Source organism: Cygnus atratus, chromosome 1 (genome assembly GCF_013377495.2).
Source record: "Cygnus atratus isolate AKBS03 ecotype Queensland, Australia chromosome 1, CAtr_DNAZoo_HiC_assembly, whole genome shotgun sequence".
Taxonomy (NCBI): domain Eukaryota; kingdom Metazoa; phylum Chordata; class Aves; order Anseriformes; family Anatidae; genus Cygnus; species Cygnus atratus.
Window position 1 is genome coordinate 2,833,887 of NC_066362.1, and position 23,209 is coordinate 2,857,095.

Genomic DNA, 23,209 nt, shown 5'->3' on the forward strand with positions numbered 1-23,209 from the left:
CCGCCTTCTGAATTTTCTTTTCCCTTATTTCGTAGCTTTAGCTAGAGGAAGAGATCTCCGTGCTGTTGTCGGGAGGCATGAGTGCATGTGTGTGCAAATGCACACGTACAGTGGAATGAGCCCTCTCCCCCCACCTCCTTTACAAAATAATGATTTTGCAGCCAATTAGGTCAGCAATAGCTGTTAAATCCCTTCCGAGTGTCACTGTTTTCCCGGCATGAAACCTCTGCAAGTCTTTTACCTGCACCAAGCCCGGAGCACAGATCCCTGGGGGCCGTGCCTCCCGTTTGTTAGCTCCAGCCGGCTATTTCTCCAGCCTGCCTCGTCTATCTCCAAGCTCCTTCTCCTCTAATGGGGCCTGGCAAAGGCTGAGGACGGGGACTGAGCCTGGAGTGATAATTGGCTGCTTACATATCCAGTGGCCTACGGATCTGACCCCGATGATGCCGAGAAATCAGGGTCAAAGCTGCAAAGACGTCAGGTTTGTTTAGCACGGCGATGAGATCTAGGGGCTTCCGCAGCCCTCTGGTGGGCATGGGCACCCACAGGGGATGGGAAAGGGAGGAAAAGCTGAGGCAGAGCCCAAGCACTGCTCCCTGCCAGCGAGAACATGGTGCAGTCCCCATGGGAAATTGGAAGGGGTCCTGCTGTGGGGGCATCTGGGCTGCCCTGGGCACGTTTCTTGACCTGCAGTCCTTTCCTTGTGTCTGTCCCATCTTCAGGCTGTCCTAAAAGGAATGGCTCACCCTAATCCCATTGACATCTTGTCCCTTAACCTCCTGGGTAAGACATATCAGTGACTGCTTTCCAGTAGAGACTCGGAGGAGCTCAAGGCACCAAGGAAGAACACAAGTGAGCCCTTTCCTCCCAGGTAGGCAGAGCCAGTGGGATGCTCGGATGCTTGGTGCTGGGCTTAAGCCCCCAACCTCCATCTGCGTTAACGTTGTGGAGTGTGTTGCTGTCACCACCAGATCCATCCAGACGACAAACCAAACACAAATCCTCCGGTCTGCTTTGCCCAGCCTAACGGTCAATGCCCGGCCCCACGTAGGCTGAGCAGTCTCATGGGATCTGAGCATCCCTGAGCACCCTCCACACCCTTTGCTGTCACAGAGAGCCTCTCTAAATCCTCTCTGCCTCATGTTCACCATCTTTCCAGGGTTATGGAACATGATTTTCCAGGTCCTCATGTCCCCCATCTTTCCAAAATAAGGTTTCTTTCTTGTCATATGGTGTTGTCATATGGGTAGAGCGATAGGGAAAGGACAAAGATAAAAATCTGTATATCACTGCTGCCCTTTTTAGGCTTTCCAGACCCTCTGTCATTCCCTTTCTTCCCTTCTCTTTGCCTTTCTAACACAGAAGATGATTCAGGCTCAGTTTCTTGGCTGAAAGGTTGAGACAGAAGGAATGAGCTTGTGGACTGTGTGCCAGGGAACAGTGGGAATGGGTCTTGATACCATCACTTCTCCAGGGCTTGTTATTTCCTTTTGGGTGTTTTTTTTTTATCTTTTTTTTTTCTTTTTTTTTTTTTTTTTCCCCTCAGCTATCAAACTACACAACTACAAATCAGAGAAACCAGGGACTGTGATCCTGCTTCCTGCTTTACTCAGGAAGGTATGGAGGTCATGATGCGGAGCACAAAGCAGCTCAGCTAAAACTCTGTTTCTTCTAAAGAAAGGCACTGTAATGTTTGGGTTGCTGTGGGATTGAACATTTTCTGAAACTGCAAGGAAACATGGTGAAGATAGCAAGGGAGAGAAGCAACGTGGATGCAACTCTGAAACACATGGTCGTGGGTTTTGCTGAATATCCAGAGGGACCCAACAGTCCTATGGATAGCTAGATTATTCTGAATTGCGATCATACTAATGGAAAGGATTAGAAACCTTCTCCATCTGGTTTTCAGCCCAATCTCTGGAAATTGGCATGAGACCAGCAAAGACAGAAACCTACGGAGTTGTGTGCACTTTCTTCCATCGGGCTGGTTCCCTATCAGGGGTAGACCGGGGCTGTGTATCAGGTCTGTTCTCATCATCCCAGTTATTGATGTTCCTCCGTGACACCTTGTTATGAGATGTGGCTGGAATCGTACGGTGCCGTATTTGTGCAGGACAGATTTCAATATCAGATATAGGTCATCAAGAAGAGAAATAGCCTGTGTCGTGTCGTGTGTTCTGCAGTAATATATTGCCCCATGGAATATTAGCAATAAGAACCATAATAGCATCTGACTAGCATTTGAGTGAGTCGGTCTGGTAGGCTCTTGTGTGTTTTTTTTTTCTCTTTTGCACATCATCATCACAAATTCTGCCCTTTGTGCCACCATTTTCAGCTGGGTAGATTTGTCCAGGCAACAACAGTAATACACTGATAGTGCCAGAGAAAAATGAGCAGGCTCTGGATTGTTCTTCTACAGTTCTCTTGTGTCGATGGGACCAAAAAAAAAAGCAGTTAAACTGCTTTATCCTTAAAGTGAGGAGGCAGGGGGAAAGTTCATTTTGTGATGACAGTGGTTGTTGTCTGAAAGATATAGCAAGAATGCTTTTCTCCAAGGATTATCCTACAGTCCAAATGGAAGGAGGAAAAATACTCATGTTTTCTACCTGCTTTTGTTTTCCTGCAGATCCGTGTGGATGGCACCACCAAGAACACGCTGGAGTATGAGATAGTGCAGGTGGTGGACACCGGCCCCGTATTACGGGATATGGCCTTCTCAGTGGATCATGAACACCTCTATATCATGTCCGAGAAGCAGGTAAGAAACCCTGTCAGACCACGATGTTTGGAAATTTTTTGGCTTGGCCATGCAACGGATGGCAGAATTTGGCCTGAAATTCTCAGAGTAAAAACAGCTCCTACAAAAGATCCTTGTGCTCTGTTGAATATTTAAAGATTGTGCTTAGAAACCCTTGCATTTACACACTGATGGATATTATCGAGGGGCCAGGGGCACAGACCTCGGGGGGAGAAACCACTCCCAGCATTGCCTTATGCAGTCCACGTCCTGCTGGCTACGTGACAAGGAGCTGCTGTCGCATCTGCTGCGTGCCACGTTGCTCTCCACCCCCATTCAAACTGTGGCTGCATCTGCCACCGATAACGGGTAGGGTGGGTAAATGCAATGCTGGATCATTTGGCTCCAAACGGAGTATTTGGAGAAGCTGGAGCTTCTCTGAGACGCGGTGATCTGGAGTGTGGGACACTGCCTGCCAGGGTGCAGGCCAATTTTATTGTGACATTCCTGCTGTTATTAGTATTTGTATTATTGAAAATATTACCACCCAGAGGCCAGGGAAGAACCAGTCTGGGTGTTCAACAGGGAAGTGTGGCTGGTTTCAGCAGAGTGCTTGACCTTAAGGAAGTTTGCCCTTTGAGTTGGGAGAACTAGTTTTGCATGAAGAAATTAATTGTTTTGCAATTAGCCTTGTGGACATGCAGGGACTTCTTATTGTAACTGGTTAATTTGTACATGCTTGTGAGGATCTTTAGGATGCCTAGATAAAAAAGGAGCAAAGAGGGAATGTGGTAGGGTGATGTGGGTGCCCTACTGCATGGCTTCAGCTCGACTGCAGCGCCCAGTCCAAGTGTGATGTGTTCACCCATGCGTTAGAGTTCAATGATTCATTGAGTCAATATTGCTCTCCTGGCCTTGCACCATATAAACAGCACCAGACAGAAGAAAAAACAAACAAGCAAACAAAAAAAAAAACAACTTAAAACGCTTCCTATTGCCTTCACGTACTGCCTGAAGGGTCTGTGTTTGGGAGGCCACATTCCAGCAGTGTTCCAGCAGGCCATGGTGTCCTCTCCACTCTTCCACTATTATGGCTGTTTGTCCACCCTCTAATTCCTGCCTCATAAGAAGCAGGAGTGAATGATTGTCCCCTCTTCACCTGTCATGATTTTATAGGACTTCCTCACATCCTCTTCAGGTGGCTGGAGCAGTCTGGAGTTGATCATTTCCAAGCTATTTGTGACGGTCATTTCTTCTGACTGAAATGTTTTATTTTAAACGTTTTGTCTCTGTGAAGGCTCTCATGTTTCCAGCCCTCACTCAGAGCTGTGAGTATCTGTACCTCAAATATTACGTGGGGAGTGGAGAAACTCTGTCCATTCGTCTTCATAAGCAAGGCTGTGAGATGATGATAACCCAGGAGAAGGGATGTGGTGACACAGCTTGGATTTCTTTCTCATCTGCTCCATGCTGGGAAGGATAGGATGTCTTCAGCAATGCCAAAGTGAAAACAGTCCCGGTCTTACCACTGTTCACTCACCTCCTACCCCCCCTCCCTTTCCTTAAAAAATGAAATTTGGAACAAGAAGAGTAACTTCTTTTTCCTCCAGAAACTTCCAAGAATGTATTCTTGCTGATATTTTAACTACCTGCTTTTCCCTGACCACTATAACATGAGCAGACTAATCTTTTTGGTTAGGATCCCGCAGAGGTTGTTTGTGGAACCCCATGGAGAATCCGGTCCCAATTTCCCTGTCATTTATTAGACCACCTCCACCCACCCATCTTTGAAACCCAAAGGTTAGTGAAAAGGGCACAGAGAAGGTGCAGGGGTTGAAGACAAGACGGAGAGTGGCGTGGAAGAGGCCGGCCTTGGGGAGGATGTGTTGGCTCTGTTGTACAAGCCATGTAGTACGGTCCTTTTCATAAATGGACGAATCCCCGAATTATCAAAGCTTCTCAATGCCCACAGAAATCCCTAAGTATTGTGAGGTCTGTGGAGGTGAGGGACAGGAGGGTGACAGCTTGACCTGACCCTTCCAAAGGCAGGCACAGACCAGGGTTTCTCCAGCCTCAGTCTTCAGGGCTGAACCTTGGCCGTGCCCCAGAGATGCGAGCAGTTCTGTTGGGTGTTCAGTTGCTCCATTAAAAGCAGTCTTCCTGGGCTTAGCTTCATCACTCGTCAGTCCTCAGCAGGAATGGGAACCCCAATGATAAACCAATTCCTTCATCTTGTCCCAGATGGTTTTCATCCATCACAGCCCTGTGGTCGACCCTTGCAGTTCCCCTGAATGCCGAGCAGTTACAAGCACTACCTGAGCAATGCTGCGCTCTCAGGAGCAGGATGCAGCAGCTTGTCACCAGCAGAAGGGCTCTGCTATATATAATAAATATATACTTTACAGGCAGAGTGATCAAATGAAGCAGAGGGGAAGATTTGTCACCAAACATACAAAGATCCCGTTATTTCACCAAGGTGCAGGTGTGTAGTAAAGCAGTGTGGATGCATGTTTCAGGACCCTGTGGGCAGAGTGGGAAGGATTGGAGCATGCGCAGGACCTGTTATGGTTTATCAGCAGACCTGCCATTCAGCCCCAGCCTTTCCAAAGGGCACTGAGTGAGTTACTAGCAGGATGGGGTTTCCCACTGACCGGGAGGTCTCATGTGGTGACAGCAGGGAGGGAGCTGCTCTGGGGTTTTGATTTCCCACTTATCTCTCTGAATGTCACTTGTCCCTCCATCTACGTGTTCCCTGGGGGCTTGGGGATATGGGTACGTTGGAGACTTGGGCTGTTTCTTTCTTTTTCTTTCTTTCTGGTGCGCAGACAGCAGAAAGCCCTGTGCCTCACACACTGATGTGAGGGGATGAGGAGCAGATGGGGAATGCTGGAGGAGCAGGGGAAGGAAATCCTCAGTGTCTCTGCATCTCCTCTGCTCCCCATCACACACACACATTTCCTCAGGTCCCTCTTCCTCCTCTCACCCTCTCTCAGACCCTCTTTCTCCTACCAAGCTAGAAGCCTGAGCCTACAACCTCCCTGGAGCTCTGGGCAGGGGTTGAAATCCCTTTTTCAGTCCTCTCCTGCTCTCTCTGCCTCTCTCCAATCCCCATCCCTCTTTCTGGCCCTGTCCTCTCATTTTCAGGCTTTTCTGTTACTCCTGCACTCCTGGCACCCCAGTTCCTTTGCTCTCTTCTCTTCCAGCTGCCCCCACACCACAGGATGACCAGGTCTCCTTGCCTCCTAAATGCTGAAGTGTTGATATTTACACACAACCTCTGTACATCAGGAGGGGCAGGATGCTATTTTAAATTGTGGCACTAGACTAATTTTTGGAAGATTACCCCTAAGTAACTCCATTTCAGCATGTCAAGCTCCTGGGTCTCTCCCAGCGTTGGGTGTGTTTTGCAGAGCTGATGCAGCACCTGGAAGCAACTCCAAGATATGAGAAACTTCGCTCTTCCCTTTGATATAGGGGGATCAAAGGGAAGAGCTAGAGAAAACGAACTTAAAGGCTGAAAAAATAGAAAGCAAACAGCAAGAGACCCCAACTTTATTTTATTAAAATTCCAAGGCTTTGAGCTGCCTCCTCCTTTTGGTTTAACTAATGGTTAGAGAAGACTGAAAACAGTTTATGAGTAACCCCATGTTTTACTCAAGGAAGGAGATTTGCTGGCAGTTTTGTTTTGTGCAGGTGAGTGGAAAGTTGTGCTTCTTCCCTGTAAACTAGCAGAAAGGCATCCACGATCTGAGAATAACCCATATCTGTGCAGTGCTATCATGCCCTAAAAAATGCCAGTATATCAAAGGTGAGACTGGGAGGGCCATGCGTAGCAGAATCAGATAGGTATTTTGGGGGTCTCTTTTAAACGCTGCCAATGAAATATCAAATAAATATGTACTTCAACTAAAGCATGGCAGAAAAAGCATTTGGTAAAAATTAAGTAACGGTATCACAAATCATGTTGACAGGATCTTTTTGGCCTTTCTGTGTCTGTTTCTCATTAAAACGGGGGAGGCTTTTACCTATTTGTCTCCTGAGATTTATTCTTCTTCCCTTTGCCTCTGAGTCACTATCTGCAACAGAATTATTGTGTGCAAATTAGCTGCAAAGGAAGAGGTGGTGACTGCTTGGTTTACTTCTGATTTCATGACCACTGATTAAAATCTTGTCTGCTGCTTGTGTTATCATATCAATTAGTTAAAGCAATCATTAATAACTTTACCTAATTATAGCTTAATTTCTTCAAATGTGGTCTTTGCACAAGATTTCAATTAGCATTAACTCCTAGGCTTGGAGTGTCTGTTTCCAGGGGATTGTCAGCCTGAGCCTGTCCTCACAAACACTGGCTCAAGATCACAAGTTTTAAAAATAACTCAAGAGTTTTTCCTTTTAATTTGCATTTGTTTGTTTGCGAGCCATAAGGTTGCATGCAGACCATGTTTTTCATCATTGGTCCAAGACACCGGAAAAGACAGAAATGATTGTGTTTGAAAACGGCATGCTGAGATTGCCTAATAAGTCTGACTTTTTGACCTGGGGATTTAAAAGCAGCAGAGACACCCATAAACTGTCATAAATATCAGCCCTGCTGTTGCAGATGTCTATCTTTTAACTCAGTTGCCTAGAAGGTTTTGGGGGCAGTGTCTGTCGTCTTGCAGAAGGGGCCGCTGTGCGTGGAAGGTGATTGCTCTGCTCTCATTCACTCTTTGGAGATGCTCAGGTTTTCTGCAGGACTTTACTCTTCAACTTCTGAAAGCTAGGAGGGAAGGATATTGACAGTATGGTCTCTGTTTCGGAGTAATTGGCTGCTCCTGGACCAGGCTGACGTGCTAGGTAAGATCAGGGTCATCAGAGCTTCTAAGAGGCCCAGGTAAAGTGCTGAAATAAATTCTCTCTTTATGAAGATGCGTCATGTTTGGCTCTCTCTACATCCTCAAAAGAGGCTCCTAACTGCCCATTTCATTGCCCTGATACCCTGCTTTTGGGCAGTCCTGCACAAAACACGTAGGGAAGAAAAGTTCCTAGAGTTCAGTCAATCTCTAACAAGCGGCGAGTGTAATCCCAGCTGGTGGCAGAGGCAACTTTTGTTCTCTTTGACTCTTCTTGCCTGCCATTAAAATACCACTCATCACCCTCAGCAATATCGGAGGCTGAACTCCTCTCTCCCTTGCATTAGCTTTCACCTAATTAAGGGCCTGTTAAATAAGGTCAGATGCCCTCTGAGAAATGACTGCATGGTTGGAAAAACCCACATGGATGCTCAGCTGAGGATGGAAAAGACACTGTATGAGAGCCCATATATGCCAGCCAAGAATGATAAAAGCAATTTGGCCCACTGGCAAAACTGCAGCACATTGTGCTGCTGACTCTCTTAGAATAATTCTTTATTGACATAATGCATATTATGGCAAAAAGTCACAGTTTAGCTTGATTTGAACTCATTTGGGTATCCTAGGAGCAAGCAGCTGTAAGAGTAGGGACACACTGCACCTCCTGCCAGGTTGGTTGTGTGCTCCACGAGAGATGTACATAACAGAAAAATGGGGTGATCAGGTGAGGAACCAGTTCAAGGTCTTGGAAACGCCCCAGATGAGCCATCTATGGCAGAAGAAGATATTCCACCAGGGTCTGTCTCCATCCCATGAGATGCATGGGCATCTGAGATTGCATCTCCCACCGTCCCTCAGTCTTGGGACCTATGTTCAGTCTTGGTGGTGGCATTATTTGTGCCTGAACTCTACACTTACTCTCTCTTATATGTTTCCTCCATTTGGGGGCAGAACTATGGCTTTCACTTTGCCATCTGTGGAGCTGCATTTGGCTTGAGCTTCAGCAATGTCTAATGTCAGCGTTCATCTCGCAGCTTGCCAGAGAGTCTTCCCTGTGCCAAGCTGCTCCCTCCGTGGGCTGCTCAAGGAGGCAGCACAGGAGCTGGAGGATGCACGGAGGCATTTGGAGGTGCTGTGTTCCTGTAAAGGATGGGGTGATTAAGCTTTGGGACTTTGGAAGTGCTGTGTTCCTGGTATGGTTAAGCTTTGGGACTCCTTGCCTCAAGGTATCCTTGTGGTGGGCACAATTGTAGGTTTTCTGGGGGGGTTGTGGTGTGAGGAATGAGATGGGTTGGTCAGACTAAGCAGCAGCCAGGCCTTCCTCCTCCTCCTCTCCCCTGTATATTAGTGGGAACATTCATCCTTCTAATTCACCGGCTCTCATCTGGGGCTCTGCTTTTAAAAAGCACTAGCTCTCCTCCTTTGCACAAAAAGCAAAAAAAAAAAAAAAATGAGTAAGACTGGAGGAAAGGCAGAGCAATATCCATAAATACAAAAAGCATCTGTGGAGTCATTCCCTAGGTGAGAAGTGGCAGGGACTATTGATCCTCATGGGTAGGCGATGGGTGGGAAGTTGGGCAGATGTCTCCCCTGGGGCCCAGGGTCATCTGGGCACTATTGATTACGGTGTTGTTCCTCTGTGGCATGTCCTCGGTGAGCCAAACACAGCCTGCTGAGCAGAGAAATACTCCTATTTTCCAAAAAAAAAAAAAGGAGAAAAAAATCCACTCCCATCCCTCTGAGCCCCGGCAGACTGCTAGGCTGTGGTTTCAGCTGGGAATAGGTTAGAGTATTAAGGGCAGCTCAAGGAATTTAGCTGGAAATCTGAAAATCTCCATCCCCTCCTCCCCCAGCCCCTGACCCTGTAACAGACCCAGAAGAAGGGGAGAAGAAAAGAGGAAACCGAAGAAGCGGGTGATTATATGTGAAGCCTGGCAGCTCTGTAATCCTGGACTCCATTAAACATCTGTCTCCTCCAATCTCAGTGACAGCCAGGTCTCCTCCTCTCCGCTGCCACACTCAGACCTTACATTTGCAGGTCACTTGAAAGCACCAGTGGTTAATCAGCCCCTGCTTTGGTATTCCACTCCAGCCCAGCCTGGGCACCAGTGCTCCCAGGGAGGGAGGATCCAGGCAGGACAGAGACCCTGCCTCAAGAAATCCTCAGTACAGGCACTTCTATGCCTCTTGGGCTTAAGCTTTTAGTTTTAATTTTTAAGCTTTTTTTTCTAGTACTATTTTCTAGCATTTATTTTGTGTGTGATACCCCCGAACTCCTAAGACTGCTCCTTGTTAATGGGGATTAATAACCATTTTGTTGTCAGACCCAGGGAGAACTTTTTAAAAGTGCCCCACAATTTTTCTCTGCCTTTTGCCTGCTTTGCCTTGGGCCTTTCTTGCTTTATTTCCCTGCTAAATCCCTCTCATCACTTTATACTGCATGATATAGCCATTATCATCATAGATGAGTGGAGTAGGACCAGGAAAATGAACCCATTCCAGAACCTGCCCTTGAAAGGCAAGCTGGCTTTTATGTTCATTTCTATCATAAAAGAACTTTGATGTCATGCTGTATTTTCCAGTTGTGTTCGGATACAAGTGTACTCAACTGCCCTGAAAATGATTTTCTTGTACTATTTCCTAACAGGATGATGGTGTAATGGGAGTCCCTGAAATCTAATTTTTGGTGTATTATTATTATTATTATTATTATTGTTGTTGTTATTGTTGTTGTTGTTGTTGTTGTTACTATTATTATTTGACAGTGCAACCCAGGAAGACACCCAGCACTGTAACGAGGTTGTGTCCATATAACAAACAGGGCAATCCTGGGGTTTTCTTGTGGTTAGGCAGTTTTGAGGGAGCAGTAAATTGTTGCAAAGGTTTGTGTGGATTGATCAGTAGGTGGCTGTCTGCCCATTCAGTGGGTGTTGTGTGTGGACAGGACAATTTCTCTGCCAAGTACCCCATGTGACATTGAGTCAGGTTGACGTTGGGGCTTTTTGAGATAACGGTCCTTAAACTCTTAGCCCTGCTATCTCATCTCAATCCCAGCACTGTTCATGCCTCTCCTTTAATTCATCTGATGAAGGGATTCTTCATTTCCTATAGTCCTGAACTCCTGTGTGCAAAACTACTCTTGTACCCTTTCTCCAAGAGCCTGGATCCACGGGTGACTATGGTGTACCCATGAGCTTGTAAAGCATGTTGGATTTCTTGAGGATGAAAGGCAATGTTCATACACACTCCCTGCTCCCATGGCATCATTTGGGAAGCTTTCTCTGGAAGGAACTTTTTTGAAGTTCACTTGTTGTTAGTTTCTGCCCCAGAAAGCACAGGTAACTTGAGTTTCCTTCAATCATCACAGCAGGAAGATGTTTTGATGGAGTATTAACTCCAGGTTGATTCACACTACTCCTGTTCCTCTGCCTGAATTCACAGAGTGCTGGCACAAAGGAGGCAGGCAGACATTTGCACCAACCTTATCTCCATCAGGACAAGGTATCCTTATCTCCCAACATCTATACTAGTAAATGCAATAAATCAGGGTATACACCGAGACCAAATGGCACAGTGTGACCTGTGCCTATAGAGCTCAGCTCTCTTTCTCTCCCCAAAGAGGTTAGCCCCATTCAGTCTGTATAGGGAAGGAACCCAAGCCGTTCCTGGGCAGTATTTGGGGTACAGAGTTTTGGACAGCCAAATCCATGCAAGAGACCATGAAGAACTTGACAGTGTGGGCTGTCAGGGCTCTGCAACACCTCTCTGGCTGTAGGAGGTGTTTTGCTTCTGGTCATCCTGAAGCCTTTAACCCTGAGAAGGGAAGCCTGAGTAGTGTTATATTTTAGGTAGAGCTTGCAGAGCCAACAATTAGAGGGGTTCTCTTTTGGCTTCTTCATGAAATAAACTCATCTGCCAGCCATCGAATGGAGACAATGTACGTAACTCCCTGATTGCAAATTTTTGCATTCCCTGTAATTGTTTCTGAAAACAATTATACGTTTCTGACATTTAGGCAGGGCTCTTCAGGCAGCTGCTACTTCAAACTCTGAGCACTTTGAGCCTCCCCGTGTGCTGTGGTTGGGCTGAACTGCTTCATGCTCTGCTACAGCCGACTCCGAGCAAAATGCTGGTAAGGGACAGGATGTCTTTCACCCACAGGATGCAGCGTGGAAATGAGCCAGGAGAGATTTGGAAACCCTTCGATCTCCAGAACAGATGGGGAGATGGGTTTCTTTTCCTTCTGGAGGAAGCTCTGCTTTTCATAAACAGCCCTCTCGGGCTCTCCCTGGCTTAAAACCATCTCCCAAACACCATGTCCATCACCAACCAAAGAAGGGGTGAAGAAGGAAGTAACAGAGCTCATGGCACAGCTTCGAGCAACTCATGGGATGTGGCCTGTTGGTCCTCACCTGGGAGCACCTTAGCTTTCATTGTGGCTTCACTTGACACCCTTGAAACCACAGGGCATTTGGCAATTGGATCAGAATCAGAAACTAGTGTGATGGAAGGCTCTTTTTGCTCTCTGTGAGCTGCCTGAGCAGTCAGGCATTGGGACGGGTTGCCCAGAGAGGTGGTGGAGTCACCGTCCCTGGGGGTGTTCAAGGAAAGGTTGGACGTGGTGCTGAGGGACATGGTTTAGTGGGTGACATTGGTAGTAGGGGGATGGTTGGACCAGATGATCTTGAAGGTCTTTTCCAACTTTAATGATTCTCTGATTCTACACAAAACCCATCTCCTGCCACCCCAACAGACCAACAAAGGGTTGTGGGTTCATGCCTCTGTGCTATAATCCACTTCAAGGTGGCCATTTTCTCCACCATTTCCCTTTTTTGTTTCCTCTGTAAGAGCATTATCAACCCCCCAAGACTTTCACCTCAGGCCATTAACGGGCAGGTTGGTCATTACAAACCACTTGGCAGTGACTGATGATGGGGGGGCTCTTTTGCTACGGCAAATGTGGAACTGATTGTCTGGGTGACCCCATTTGACCTCAGGAATTCTGCATTTAACCTGGCTTTAGACATAATAAACTCCAGTAATTAGCAGAGAAATTCACCGGTGACATGTCTAATTGATTGGAAATGCCAGTTCCCCATGAGACGTGAAGCTGCACTGAGCTGGGGGGAGCCACCTGACATGCAGGGGGTCATTGGGATGCTGTCACAAGGCAGGAAAATGCCGGGAAGGAATGCAAAGCATGCTGTAGGTTTGCTTTTCTTTCCAGCTGAGCGTGCTGTGGATTTGCTTTTCTTTCCAGCTAATGGACTTGGTGAGCATGCTATCCATCACTAATTACTTACCCCTTTACTCAGCACTTTCCCAAGGTTGAGCTCACACCTTTGGGAAAACACACCAATGTCTGCACAGTCCATCTTAGCCGTGGGCTTGCGAAGAGAAAAACATTCTCTGCGATCCTCGGCTCCAAATCCAGTTGTTTGTGCCCTACCGAGGAGGCAGGTATGGGCCCTATTTGGGAGAAAATGGTCTTTTTCAGTATGGATTTGTGATATCTCTTTCCAGCCCTGAATTCATGCTTCTAAATTGATGGCAGCTGGAAAATAAAATAAAATAATAATACAAAAAATATATATTTTTGATATATGTAATATATATATAAATACTTATTTTGTCTCTGTGTGCTAAGAAGTCTAGAAGGGTCTGGGAATGTCAATGGAGATGTTCTGTCAAACAGCTGGTGGTAGTGCCCAAAAAGTACAGGTGTAGACACCATGTCATTGACCAGAAAGACTTTATTTTTTTATTTTTTAATTTTTTAGTGTGTCAGTGGGCGGACCCTGGCTTTGCAACCTGCCGGTGGCTCCTGCTGCTGTTCAGGACCCAGGATTTCAGCCAGCTCTGCACCCGAGCTCCTGCAGGGTCAGTTTCCTTGGGGTGCATCACCCCCTTCCCAGCAAAGGGAGGCTCGGAAACCAATCCAGGGCTTCAGGGACACTTTCCTACCCAGGATCAATAAATTAAGAAGGCAGAAGAAATACAGTGACAACACCATATGCACTGAAGCATCCTGCGGAGATCGTGGAGTCACAAAACAAACATTAGATGTGCAAACAGTGTATCAGCATCCCTCCGCGAGGGTAGCTAGCTGCAGATCCATTTCTTGCCTTCTATCATTTGTTTTCATTAATTTTCATAGTTAAACAGATAAAAGTGCTTGGGGCAAATATTGCAGGCTCTCCCTGCTCCCACACAAGCCAAATATCCTCCCTTTCTCTTTCCTAGGCTTTCTTTTTAAGCTGACAATCAATCCACCTACTACTAATTGTGGCACAAAGTTTATATAACCAACTAATCGCACTGACTCCTTGCCCTGTCTTCCCCAGGGATGTGCTCAGGCAGATGTAGGTTGTTGTACCTCCTACTTGGAGGAACAGCAGCAAGTTGGTCGTGGTACAAAATGATTTTTTGAATTCCAAAGTATTCTTATTCGATGTATGGGGATGATTTAGTGTACGTCTGTGTTTGCTTCCTCACCCAACTATTTAAGAGAAGGAAGGACAAATCATACCTGATACATAATTGCAGTTTTGAATAATATTTTTCTTATATAAAGAGACTATTTGCAGGCTTTACCATAACCATTTTCCCCTGGATCCTAGAAAAATAGCCATCTGCTTTACTGTGCTGATGAAAATTTCTTTCCCAGCTTGGTGAGGTCCCTGGAAATATCCTGTGTATTTCAATGGGATTTTTTTTCCTCATATTTGTTCCTTCCTGTCACTGCCTCTCAAAAATATTACTTTTTGTTGTTGTTGTTGTTTCTCCACTGGAAAGCAGCCTTGAATTTATTGCCAAATTTGCGGGGAAAAATATTTGTTCTGGCTCTGTGATTTGCTCTTAGGCTGGGGTGCTGCTCTTCCTGCTGTTGGCCACGAGAGTGGTCAAGTGCAACTCAGACCTGATGTAGCATTTTTTTGTCTCCTTAGTGTTATCTTAGATTTCTTAAGAGGCCACAGGCTTTTCCTGACTTCCCTTTTTCTTGGTGCAGACTGGGGGTGGATGAGTTTCCCTAGTGGCAGAAATCCCATTACTTCTTTCCTCTGTCGTGCCACAGATCTGTTGTGGGGTGATGGCAGGTGACTGGGAGGGTGATGCACAAACTCTTGTGATTATAGCTTCTGGCTGTAGCCTCTCCTAGGGATGGGCAGTACAGGAGACATACAGGACATACAGAAAAACTGGACCTACTGGTGGATCCAGCATATTTGTGGATCCACTGTACTGTTCATGCCAGGTCACAGGGCAAGAGAAAAGCCATGTCACATAGATATTACCCAACACTGAGTTACATCCCTCCCTCTCCAACTTAAAAGAAGAAATACCATTGTGCTAGTATAAGAAAGTCACCACTGCACATGCCATATTTCTGCAAACCTCAGAAAACGTAAGTCAGAAAATAGGGAATCAGATTTATACATATATATATATTTTCCCTAGCTGTAATAGTTGGCAAATCATAAGCACATAGCCTAACAGTTGTATGATGAATTCTCATGTACATGTATATTCCTACTTGTATTGGACCTAAAAGGGTGTTGCAAAACACGAACCTTGTTCTGTAACCCCTCTGTGTGGTCAGTGTCTTCTGAAGTTGCTGACAACTTTGGATGCTCCAGTATAAACTTAGATATGTATCATATATATATATATGTGAAAATCACCTTCTCTGCCTTGGAGGCACGTCTGGGATGGAAGGCAGCATGTGTTTGGCAAAGCACAGCACCATTACACTAATGCATCTGCAAATGCACCGGGCTGGTGAGGGGCTGTTTGGCTAATGGAGTGCCTGGGCTAATAGAATTAGCCTCGCGTTCACAGCCTGAGCAGGGAGGAGGGGAGCTGTCCCTTTCAGTCTTTCTCATCCCCTGACATCTTATTCCCCCATGACAGCTCAGGAAGGGAAGCAAGAAAGGGGGAGCCTTAATATAGAGAAAAAATGTGTTGGTGTTTTCTGTCCCAGCAAACTAGAGGGGGTAACCAAAGCCCTGGGTAATGCCTTCATCTGGGTAAGACGTGTGAGCACAGGCTGCAGGAGGACTGATCTGCTGTCATGCTTCACAAACCACTCTTCCCTCAAATGGGACAAGGTCAGAAATGTGTTTGAGCTCCACTTGAGCTCCAGACAGCAAACGATGCTGATTTAATTAACCCAGCGAGCCCTGCTGGCCTCGTCTCAGAGAGCTCGGGACATCACAGAGTGTGGGTGAATGGAGGCAGGGGGAAGAGTGAGGGGGGAAGAGGGCAAAAACGTGTGGCCATTGAACCATCGGGAGCCATCTCAAAGCATTTTGCTTCTCACAGCCAAAAGGCTCTTTATAATTAGTCTTGATGTGATTTACATTTACTTTAAGGCATCTGCATAATGGGCTATAATGCACAGGAAATTTAGTCATGAGCTCCTGAAAGCTTATGGGGACTGGCAATTCCCATGGAGCAGGAAATATCCCTTTCACTGCAACTGGATGTGAGCCTGGCCATACAGGGAATGTTCATGGGGTAAAGTGCTAGAAATCCACCCACCAATCTCTCCGATCTGTCAGCTGTATTTATGAAGCACCCATCAGCGTGGTCTCTAGGCTTGCCTTTTCTTTTCCTCCTTTGCAATGGGTGAATTGGGATCTTGGGCTTGTTTCATAGACAGAAAGAAGACAGTTCTTCCCTGCAGACAGAATATTTTCATCCCTAGCAGAGCCAAAGGCGGGTGGATGCTTTGCTCTCAGTAAGCAGGAGGACCAGGGGTTGCTGAAAGCTGGACTGCCTCTGCCCACGGGTGGCAGGTCTGCTGCCAGGGAGCTCAGCCCGACCTGCAGAAAGTCACCTTGGCCAAGGGCCTGTGAAATTTTAATGCTCCCCACCAAATATTGACTCTCCGAGGGCGTCTGAGTAAGCCTTTTGTGGAGAAGTCGATATTTGTCTGATGTTTCACCGGATAATGTTGCTTTTCGCTGGATTTCCATTGGGCTCTGCTGGCTTCTACCAAATTCATTGCACAGTATCTGGAGCAAGATAAAAACCTGTGATTAGAAGGAAGTGTTCCCTTCGGAGGGCTGTTGAATATTGTCTACTTCTCCCTGCTTTATTGATTTTTTTTTTCTGGGTGCAGCCCCTCAGCTCAGCATTGCATGTGAGCCCCATAACCAAGGGTGGGTGCAATCACTTTCAGCCCTCAGCAATCCTTTTCCAGCTGGGTCTCCATGACTCTGCTGAGGAACTTAGGTGCTCAGGTACCACCAGTGGAAAATGCAACAGAAACATCACAATAAATACAAAAACACCAGCAATTTTGCAGGATGAGTGTTGTTGCTCTTCCCACTGGAGATTATGGCAAAACAATCTTGACACTGCATCACGAGCTGGCTCGAGCAGCTCTGGTCTGTCCTGCTAGGTAAAGAAGCTCCAGGTTAGATTTTAGGTAGGGCTGTGTCCATCTATTGCTTGTAGAAGACACACTAGTACTTGCCTTGCTGTGCTCAGGCTAGTCAGTTAAATCCTGCAGCAAAGACGCCTCTCCACCCCTGCGGTGTGATAATTCTGCTGTCCTGGGCAATTTGGCGTCTGTCCTGTACAGGTCCGAGCTGCAGGAGAATCCCAGTGGGGTGAAAGTAAATATATTGCCTTTCAGGTAGCAAAAACAATGCTGCAGGTTAGCTTCTGCAAGTTTACCATCCACGTGGGACTCCATCTAAGTTGACTGTGCCTCCTAAAGAAAAATAATCCTGTATACAGTGTAGCACTGAACAATTAAAGCACTTGTTCCTGGTTGCAGTTGAAATTTGCTATATTTCTGTTAACAAGACAAGCAGGGCAGATATCAAAGTAAATAATAGAAAGAGCTAATTTGTATTTCTGTTTGTGCTTGGAGGAGTTAGAAACTAAATCCAGGTGTACCGAAAGAGAAGGAAGCCTTTAATTTCAGTGGCAGCTTGGGCATCTGACAGCTGTGGGAGTCTGGACTTAAATAAATGCAAAGGAATTGCTTTCAGTAGTAAACAACACAGGGCTTGTGGATGCATCTACACTGCTGCTTTAAATGTACTCAGATCAGGAGCGAATCTCTGTAACACATCTCCCACTTACCAGCTTTTATCCTCATTTCAGAATAACTCAGCCCGCGTGACCCCAGCTCCTCTTGAACAGATCAAACCAGCAGATCTGACCCAAGACTATAGCCAGTGCTAATACGTGGTTAATCCAGGGGGCTTTTAGACTGGGTACAGCTTGTAGTAACCCTTCTGAAACACACACCATATGCACACTGGGTCTGTAGGTCCTTTATATCTATAGATCTGCCCCTGCTGTGCCTCCTTGTACACGTACACGTGGCCTTCTGCTCTCGGTGCAGTGGTAGGAGGTGATGCTATGGGCTGTCTGAGACGTGCTCTGTGGGCACAGCTTGTTGATCCCTCCTGGAGCACACTCACCTTGTCCAACCTGGATGCTTGGACTGCTGGGTGATGCCTTCAAAGACTGGTGGTATAAAGCCAACCATATCTCGGACTGTGATTTTTGGGGTGGTCACCTCAGCAGTGGATACCTACCACCCATACAGGGCAGTATAGGACAGCCTGGGCTGTCGGCCTGGCTGTTCAATATTTATCTAGCCTAGAAAGATGCTCATGTGAGCGGTGTCATATTTAAGAGGTGTCTTCACTTAACTGGAGGTCAGAGTCCACACTCTGCTTGAGTGGTGGCATCGTTTCATAAAAAAGCTTTTTCATTAATTAAAGTCCCTTAACCTTGCATCGTGCTCAGGGTTTGGTGGAGAAGCATCATTTTTTTTTCTGATCAATATATATTACCATATTTGCTAGAAAGAAGCTTCCACCCCCTCACTTAATTAGCAGATGAAAATAATTGTGTGCATTTGAAAGCGTTTTGTGCTTGTAATACCCATTAACTAAGTCAGAGTTGCAATTTTCCTGTTCTTAGGGACTTTTGGCCATATGAGTTACCCAAAGGGACATAAAGCATTGTTTGGTCTCATTCAAATGACATTTCAATAAATGCCAGGGGAAAATGATGATTCTGTACTGCTTTTCTTTTTCTTTTAAAGTTGACAGGAAGGGGATGAACTAATGAGAAATGCCCTATCCCATGGATCTGGAGTTTTAGGGCTGAGATTTCTACACAGTCTCCATGTGTCAATTCACAAGTCACTAGGGGCCACGTTACGGCTCTTTGCAGCAGGGTCTGGCATTTATTTTTATGTAGCACCCTGGGCCACTCTTTCTGATGAGGTTTCCAGGCAGGAACAGGGTTATTAATTTATCCATGATATTAATGGGAGTGGGCAGGAGGGGAACTGTTTTGTCTCAAAACCCTTCCCCCTCTTCCAACTTTCAACACTTTGTGGGGCCTATAGGGGTTGTGGGCACTCAGCATCTGGGGGGACAACCTCGCAGGAGGACTCAAAGACCAGCAAAACTTTCTCCTTCCCTTCTGCTGGGCCGGAGTTAATATTCTTTTTTTCAATCCCTTCACACTGACAAACTAAAAATTAATTGCTAGTGCATGTGAGAGGTGAAAGAGCAGGTGCCCAGAAAAGCACGACAGAATTATTGATCAATTTTGCTTTAATTAAGTGCACCAGAGAGCTGGGATTGGTTTGGCCCCATGCTTGATGCCAGGAACATCACTGAGAGGACATGAAAGGATGGCTGCTGCCAAGGGATGATGGAAGCTACACAAGGAATATAGAAAGCTGCTTTAATGCTGGGTTCCTTAGAGGAAGCTGGGGCAATAGCCAATAACCATAAAACCAGTGGGGCAAAGCTGCAAACACTTTTTTTGAGGGGTATCCCTCAAGCACTTAGCTCTGAGAAGGGAGACCTTTAGTCAATGGAAGGTAAGCAAGTCGGACCAGCAGCTGTGAGTCGCCTGCCAAAAGGGCAGCAGGCAGCATTTTTCAGCCTCTGCCTGAAGTTGTCACCATCCAAACCACCCAAAAGGGAGCAATTTTGGGGAGGTCCACATTTCTGAGTCCTGCTCCCTGCTGATCCACCCATTTGCTAAGACAAGTTGGGTAAGACGGTTAACCCTGGCATGCCTTGGCTTCCATGGCGGGCTGAAATGACCTCTCACAATAACAAACAGTGTTAAACAATCTTCTGCAAACCACGGCACGGTGGTTCCTGTCCTCACTCAGCAGAGCATGGGCCACCAGGACCAACCTCCCCAAAATCACCTCTCTGCTATATACATATCATAAGGGACTTGTCCACATCAAAACACCCCTGCAAGCCAAGAAGCTTAGGAGCCCAGAAGTGTATATCTAAAACACAGTGACTGCTTTTGTGCTGCATTTCAGGACAGACAGAAGAATATCTGGTATTAGGAAAGGGTTTGCAAAAAACGAGTTACAGAGAACCTCTGCTGATCCTTGCCCATAGGAGGAGGATCTGTCTGTTGTACCTTGGAACTGTATTTCTATGTATGAAGCTCTTCTTATGTGTAGGATGAAGATAATACAGAACCCAATTTCAAGATTTAGAAACAGTGAAGGATGGACTTCAAGTTCTATTATTAATTAATTGAAGAAAAACAAAATGTAGATTACTTTCCTACATACATGAACATGACTGAAACCTCAAAGGTGATGTCCAAGTCTTGCAGTAGGAAGTTTCATCATAGCCTATGAAAGCAATAATGAAGAACCACAGGAGAACAGTAAAAGATGCAAAACAACGTCCGTCCATTGGAGCTTTTGGCATATCCAGCATAGTGTTGCTACCAATATCAGCATGATGTTACGGAAACCTTTGAGCAGCATTAGGGTTGGGGTTTATACAGGAAACTGCACTAAGAAATTAAAAGTATCTAGGAGTCTTCATTGAAGCTAAGAGCATAGAGACCTTACAGGACAGTTGCAATCACATGTATGCATTTGCTGTGACAGTGGCCCAAGTCTAGCACAGCATCCAAGTGCCTCAAGGTACAGAAATGCTCATCTGGCAGAGATCAGCTCCAGCCTGGTTAAGCTGAAAGTGAATATCTGCCTGCATCGTCTAAAGCAAACTATATACCTCTCTTTATATATGTCTGCAAAGATGCTGGATTCCTGCACTACTTCTTTACTTTTGATGGCATTCTGCTTATTTCTGTGGTGCGTGTAAACTTGCAGCCTGTTCATAAAAAAATAAGATCACAGCATGGCCTCCTTCATATCTGCATATATATACAGACACACAATGTTTCTCCCAGCATGCTGAATGAATAAATTCTGGAGTAATTTTTCATTGTTCCCTTTATAAGCTTCAAGGAAAAAAACCCTCAAAAGCTAATAAATAATTTATTCCAATGAAATTGCTGCCTACTATGCTGCATGCTGGACCTATGCTAGCTCAGGCAGCGCATGGGATCCTGGATATCTCTCATGTACGGTGTTCTGTTATTTCTGCTTTTCTTTTGGGAGAAGTCTCCATGTGTATACATGTACATATGAGAGCATGTAAATGTGAAGGTGAGAGAAAACAGAAAACAGACAGTTTCTTTCAATCTGTGCATGTCTTCTACACGTGTGTGCAAATAGATCTTGGTTTTCTCTAGAAAATTTCTATTTTAGATATGCAGGTTCCCTTTATTATTTAAGACAAATGTGGGATTCATTTTACTTTTTCAGAATAAGACTGATCACTTGTAGTCCATAAAGTTCCTGGGGAGTTTTTCTTTTTATCCCGAAAAAGCATTTGAAATAAGTCCGATGAACTTTTCCTCTTTATATATACACATGCAGACAGTGTAAACCTGTGGTTTTTGTGTGGTTGACCATAATAATATGGTTTTGTGTGCTTGCATAATTCACAGATTACAGTCTTGCTTACTGTGCACATATAGGTGAGTATATGGGGGTGTGTGCTCTATGTACATGTGTGGGTCTAACCACAGGACACATAACTATACTGACGTTATGCTACACAGCATAATGAGGCACTAGGAAAAAGCAGAAGGAAAGGAGAAAAAAAGATGAATCTGTGTCTCTCTTGAGGGTGTACCTTATTAGAAGTACCAAAATAATGATGTTAGGGGCTGTCTTCCCAGCCTGCTATAAATGTTGAGGATCTAAGGTTTGCTGTGTGCTGACATCTTGCTCTGTGTTGCACAGTTTAAGATGTAAGGCTCTGATCCACGTGGCCATAGATAAAGGTTCTCTGCTCTGTTTGTAAAGCCTTATCCAAGACTGTTGCAATATCATGGAATCACAGAATGGCTTGGGTTGGAAGGGACCTCAAAGATCATCTAACTCCAACCCCCTGCCATGGGCGGAGATGCCACCCACTAGATCAGGTTGGCCAAGGCCCCATCCAGCCTGGCCTTGAGCACCTCCAGTGATGGGGCACCCACAACTTCTTTGGGCAACCTGTTCTAGTGCCTCAGCACACTTACAGTGAAGAATTTCCTCCTAAAGTCTAATCTAAATCTATCCTCTTTTAGTGTATGACCATTCCCCAATATTCTCCAAATATTCCCCATTATTGGTATTTGCACCCTGGTGAAATTCCTGCCTTATGCTGGGTCTTGGATCATGGAAATGGTCCCATGTCCTCAGTGGGGTGGCTCATGGGGGCATGATTTACACACAGGGCATTACACAGGGCAAGATATGTGCTTCAAGTACAAATGCATGCACAACCGGTGTGCTGGTCTAGGCTTTAAGAAACGGCTTTGCTCCCAACCCCCAAGGTGATTAATCGCTATTTCTGCTCTTTGTTATGCTGATTTGAAGAGATCAATGAATTTCATCTCCAATGCCTTGGAGCTTCTTTCTCCCTGCACTTTCTGCCACTCTTGTCCAGTCAGGTTGGACCAAAATGTCTTTTGCTACTCGTCTGCAGCAGGGCTCAGCACAGTGGGACTCTTCCCTCAGCAAGGGACTCTTGCAATATAAATAAAATAGCACAGATAAATGATTGCTTTGCCACCGGGCTTGTTCAACGGCTGAAACTTAAATGAAACAACCCACAAATTCATGCAGAGGCGCATGTAAAACAGCAAGTTGGGAAGAGCAATGCTGGAGCTCTTCCCTTGCTAATTCCAGCAGCTGGTTTGCATTGGTAAAGACAGACTAAAACTCGAGGAAGGAGCCTGGGATGTGACATCCCTGCACGATCAGGTCTTAGGGAGATGAGACTATAGCTAGGGGAAAGGAAAAAGCGGGGAATAAGCAGGGCTCTGAGTCACTGTTGCTCTAGATTATAGCTGCAGGTTGCTCAGGCACGCTCTGTATGATTACCATTTCCAAGTGAGCCCGGATCTGTATTTCCCTTAATGTGCCACGGCTGCTTCTCCTGACCTCTTTCACGCCACCTATTACCTCAGCTCCGCTTCCCCTCCTTTCTGATCGAATTACTAAAGCACACAGTGGAGTCTCTTGGCTCAACAAAATTTAATGACGGTGACAACAGAGGAGGATAATAAAGATAAATCAGCTGCTCCCAGGAAGGAAAGATGAAGTAACAGCAGAGTGAGTTAGAAGGCTACACCATGGAGTGACCCTAGCAAGTGCATCGTCCTAGTCATCCCTTTCATCTCAACATCTGCATTTCTTCTTCTTTTCGGGGGATTTGACAGGGAAGAGTAGAGAGGAGCAGGCACCGAGACACTAGAGACCTGGGCCATGTTT

General features: G+C 45.8%; 1 protein-coding gene across 12 annotated transcripts in view; it reads left to right on the forward strand.

Annotated features, from left to right (window-relative positions):
- Positions 1–23,209, forward strand: part of PLXNA4 (plexin A4) — a 418,723-nt gene that overhangs the window by 204,011 nt on the left and 191,503 nt on the right. For all 12 annotated transcript variants that reach the window (XM_035566562.2, XM_035566564.2, XM_035566563.1 and 9 more), the window contains exon 4: positions 2,627–2,758. In XM_035566562.2, coding sequence (XP_035422455.1) covers positions 2,627–2,758 — 132 coding nt within the window. The remainder of the gene's footprint in view (positions 1–2,626; positions 2,759–23,209) is intronic.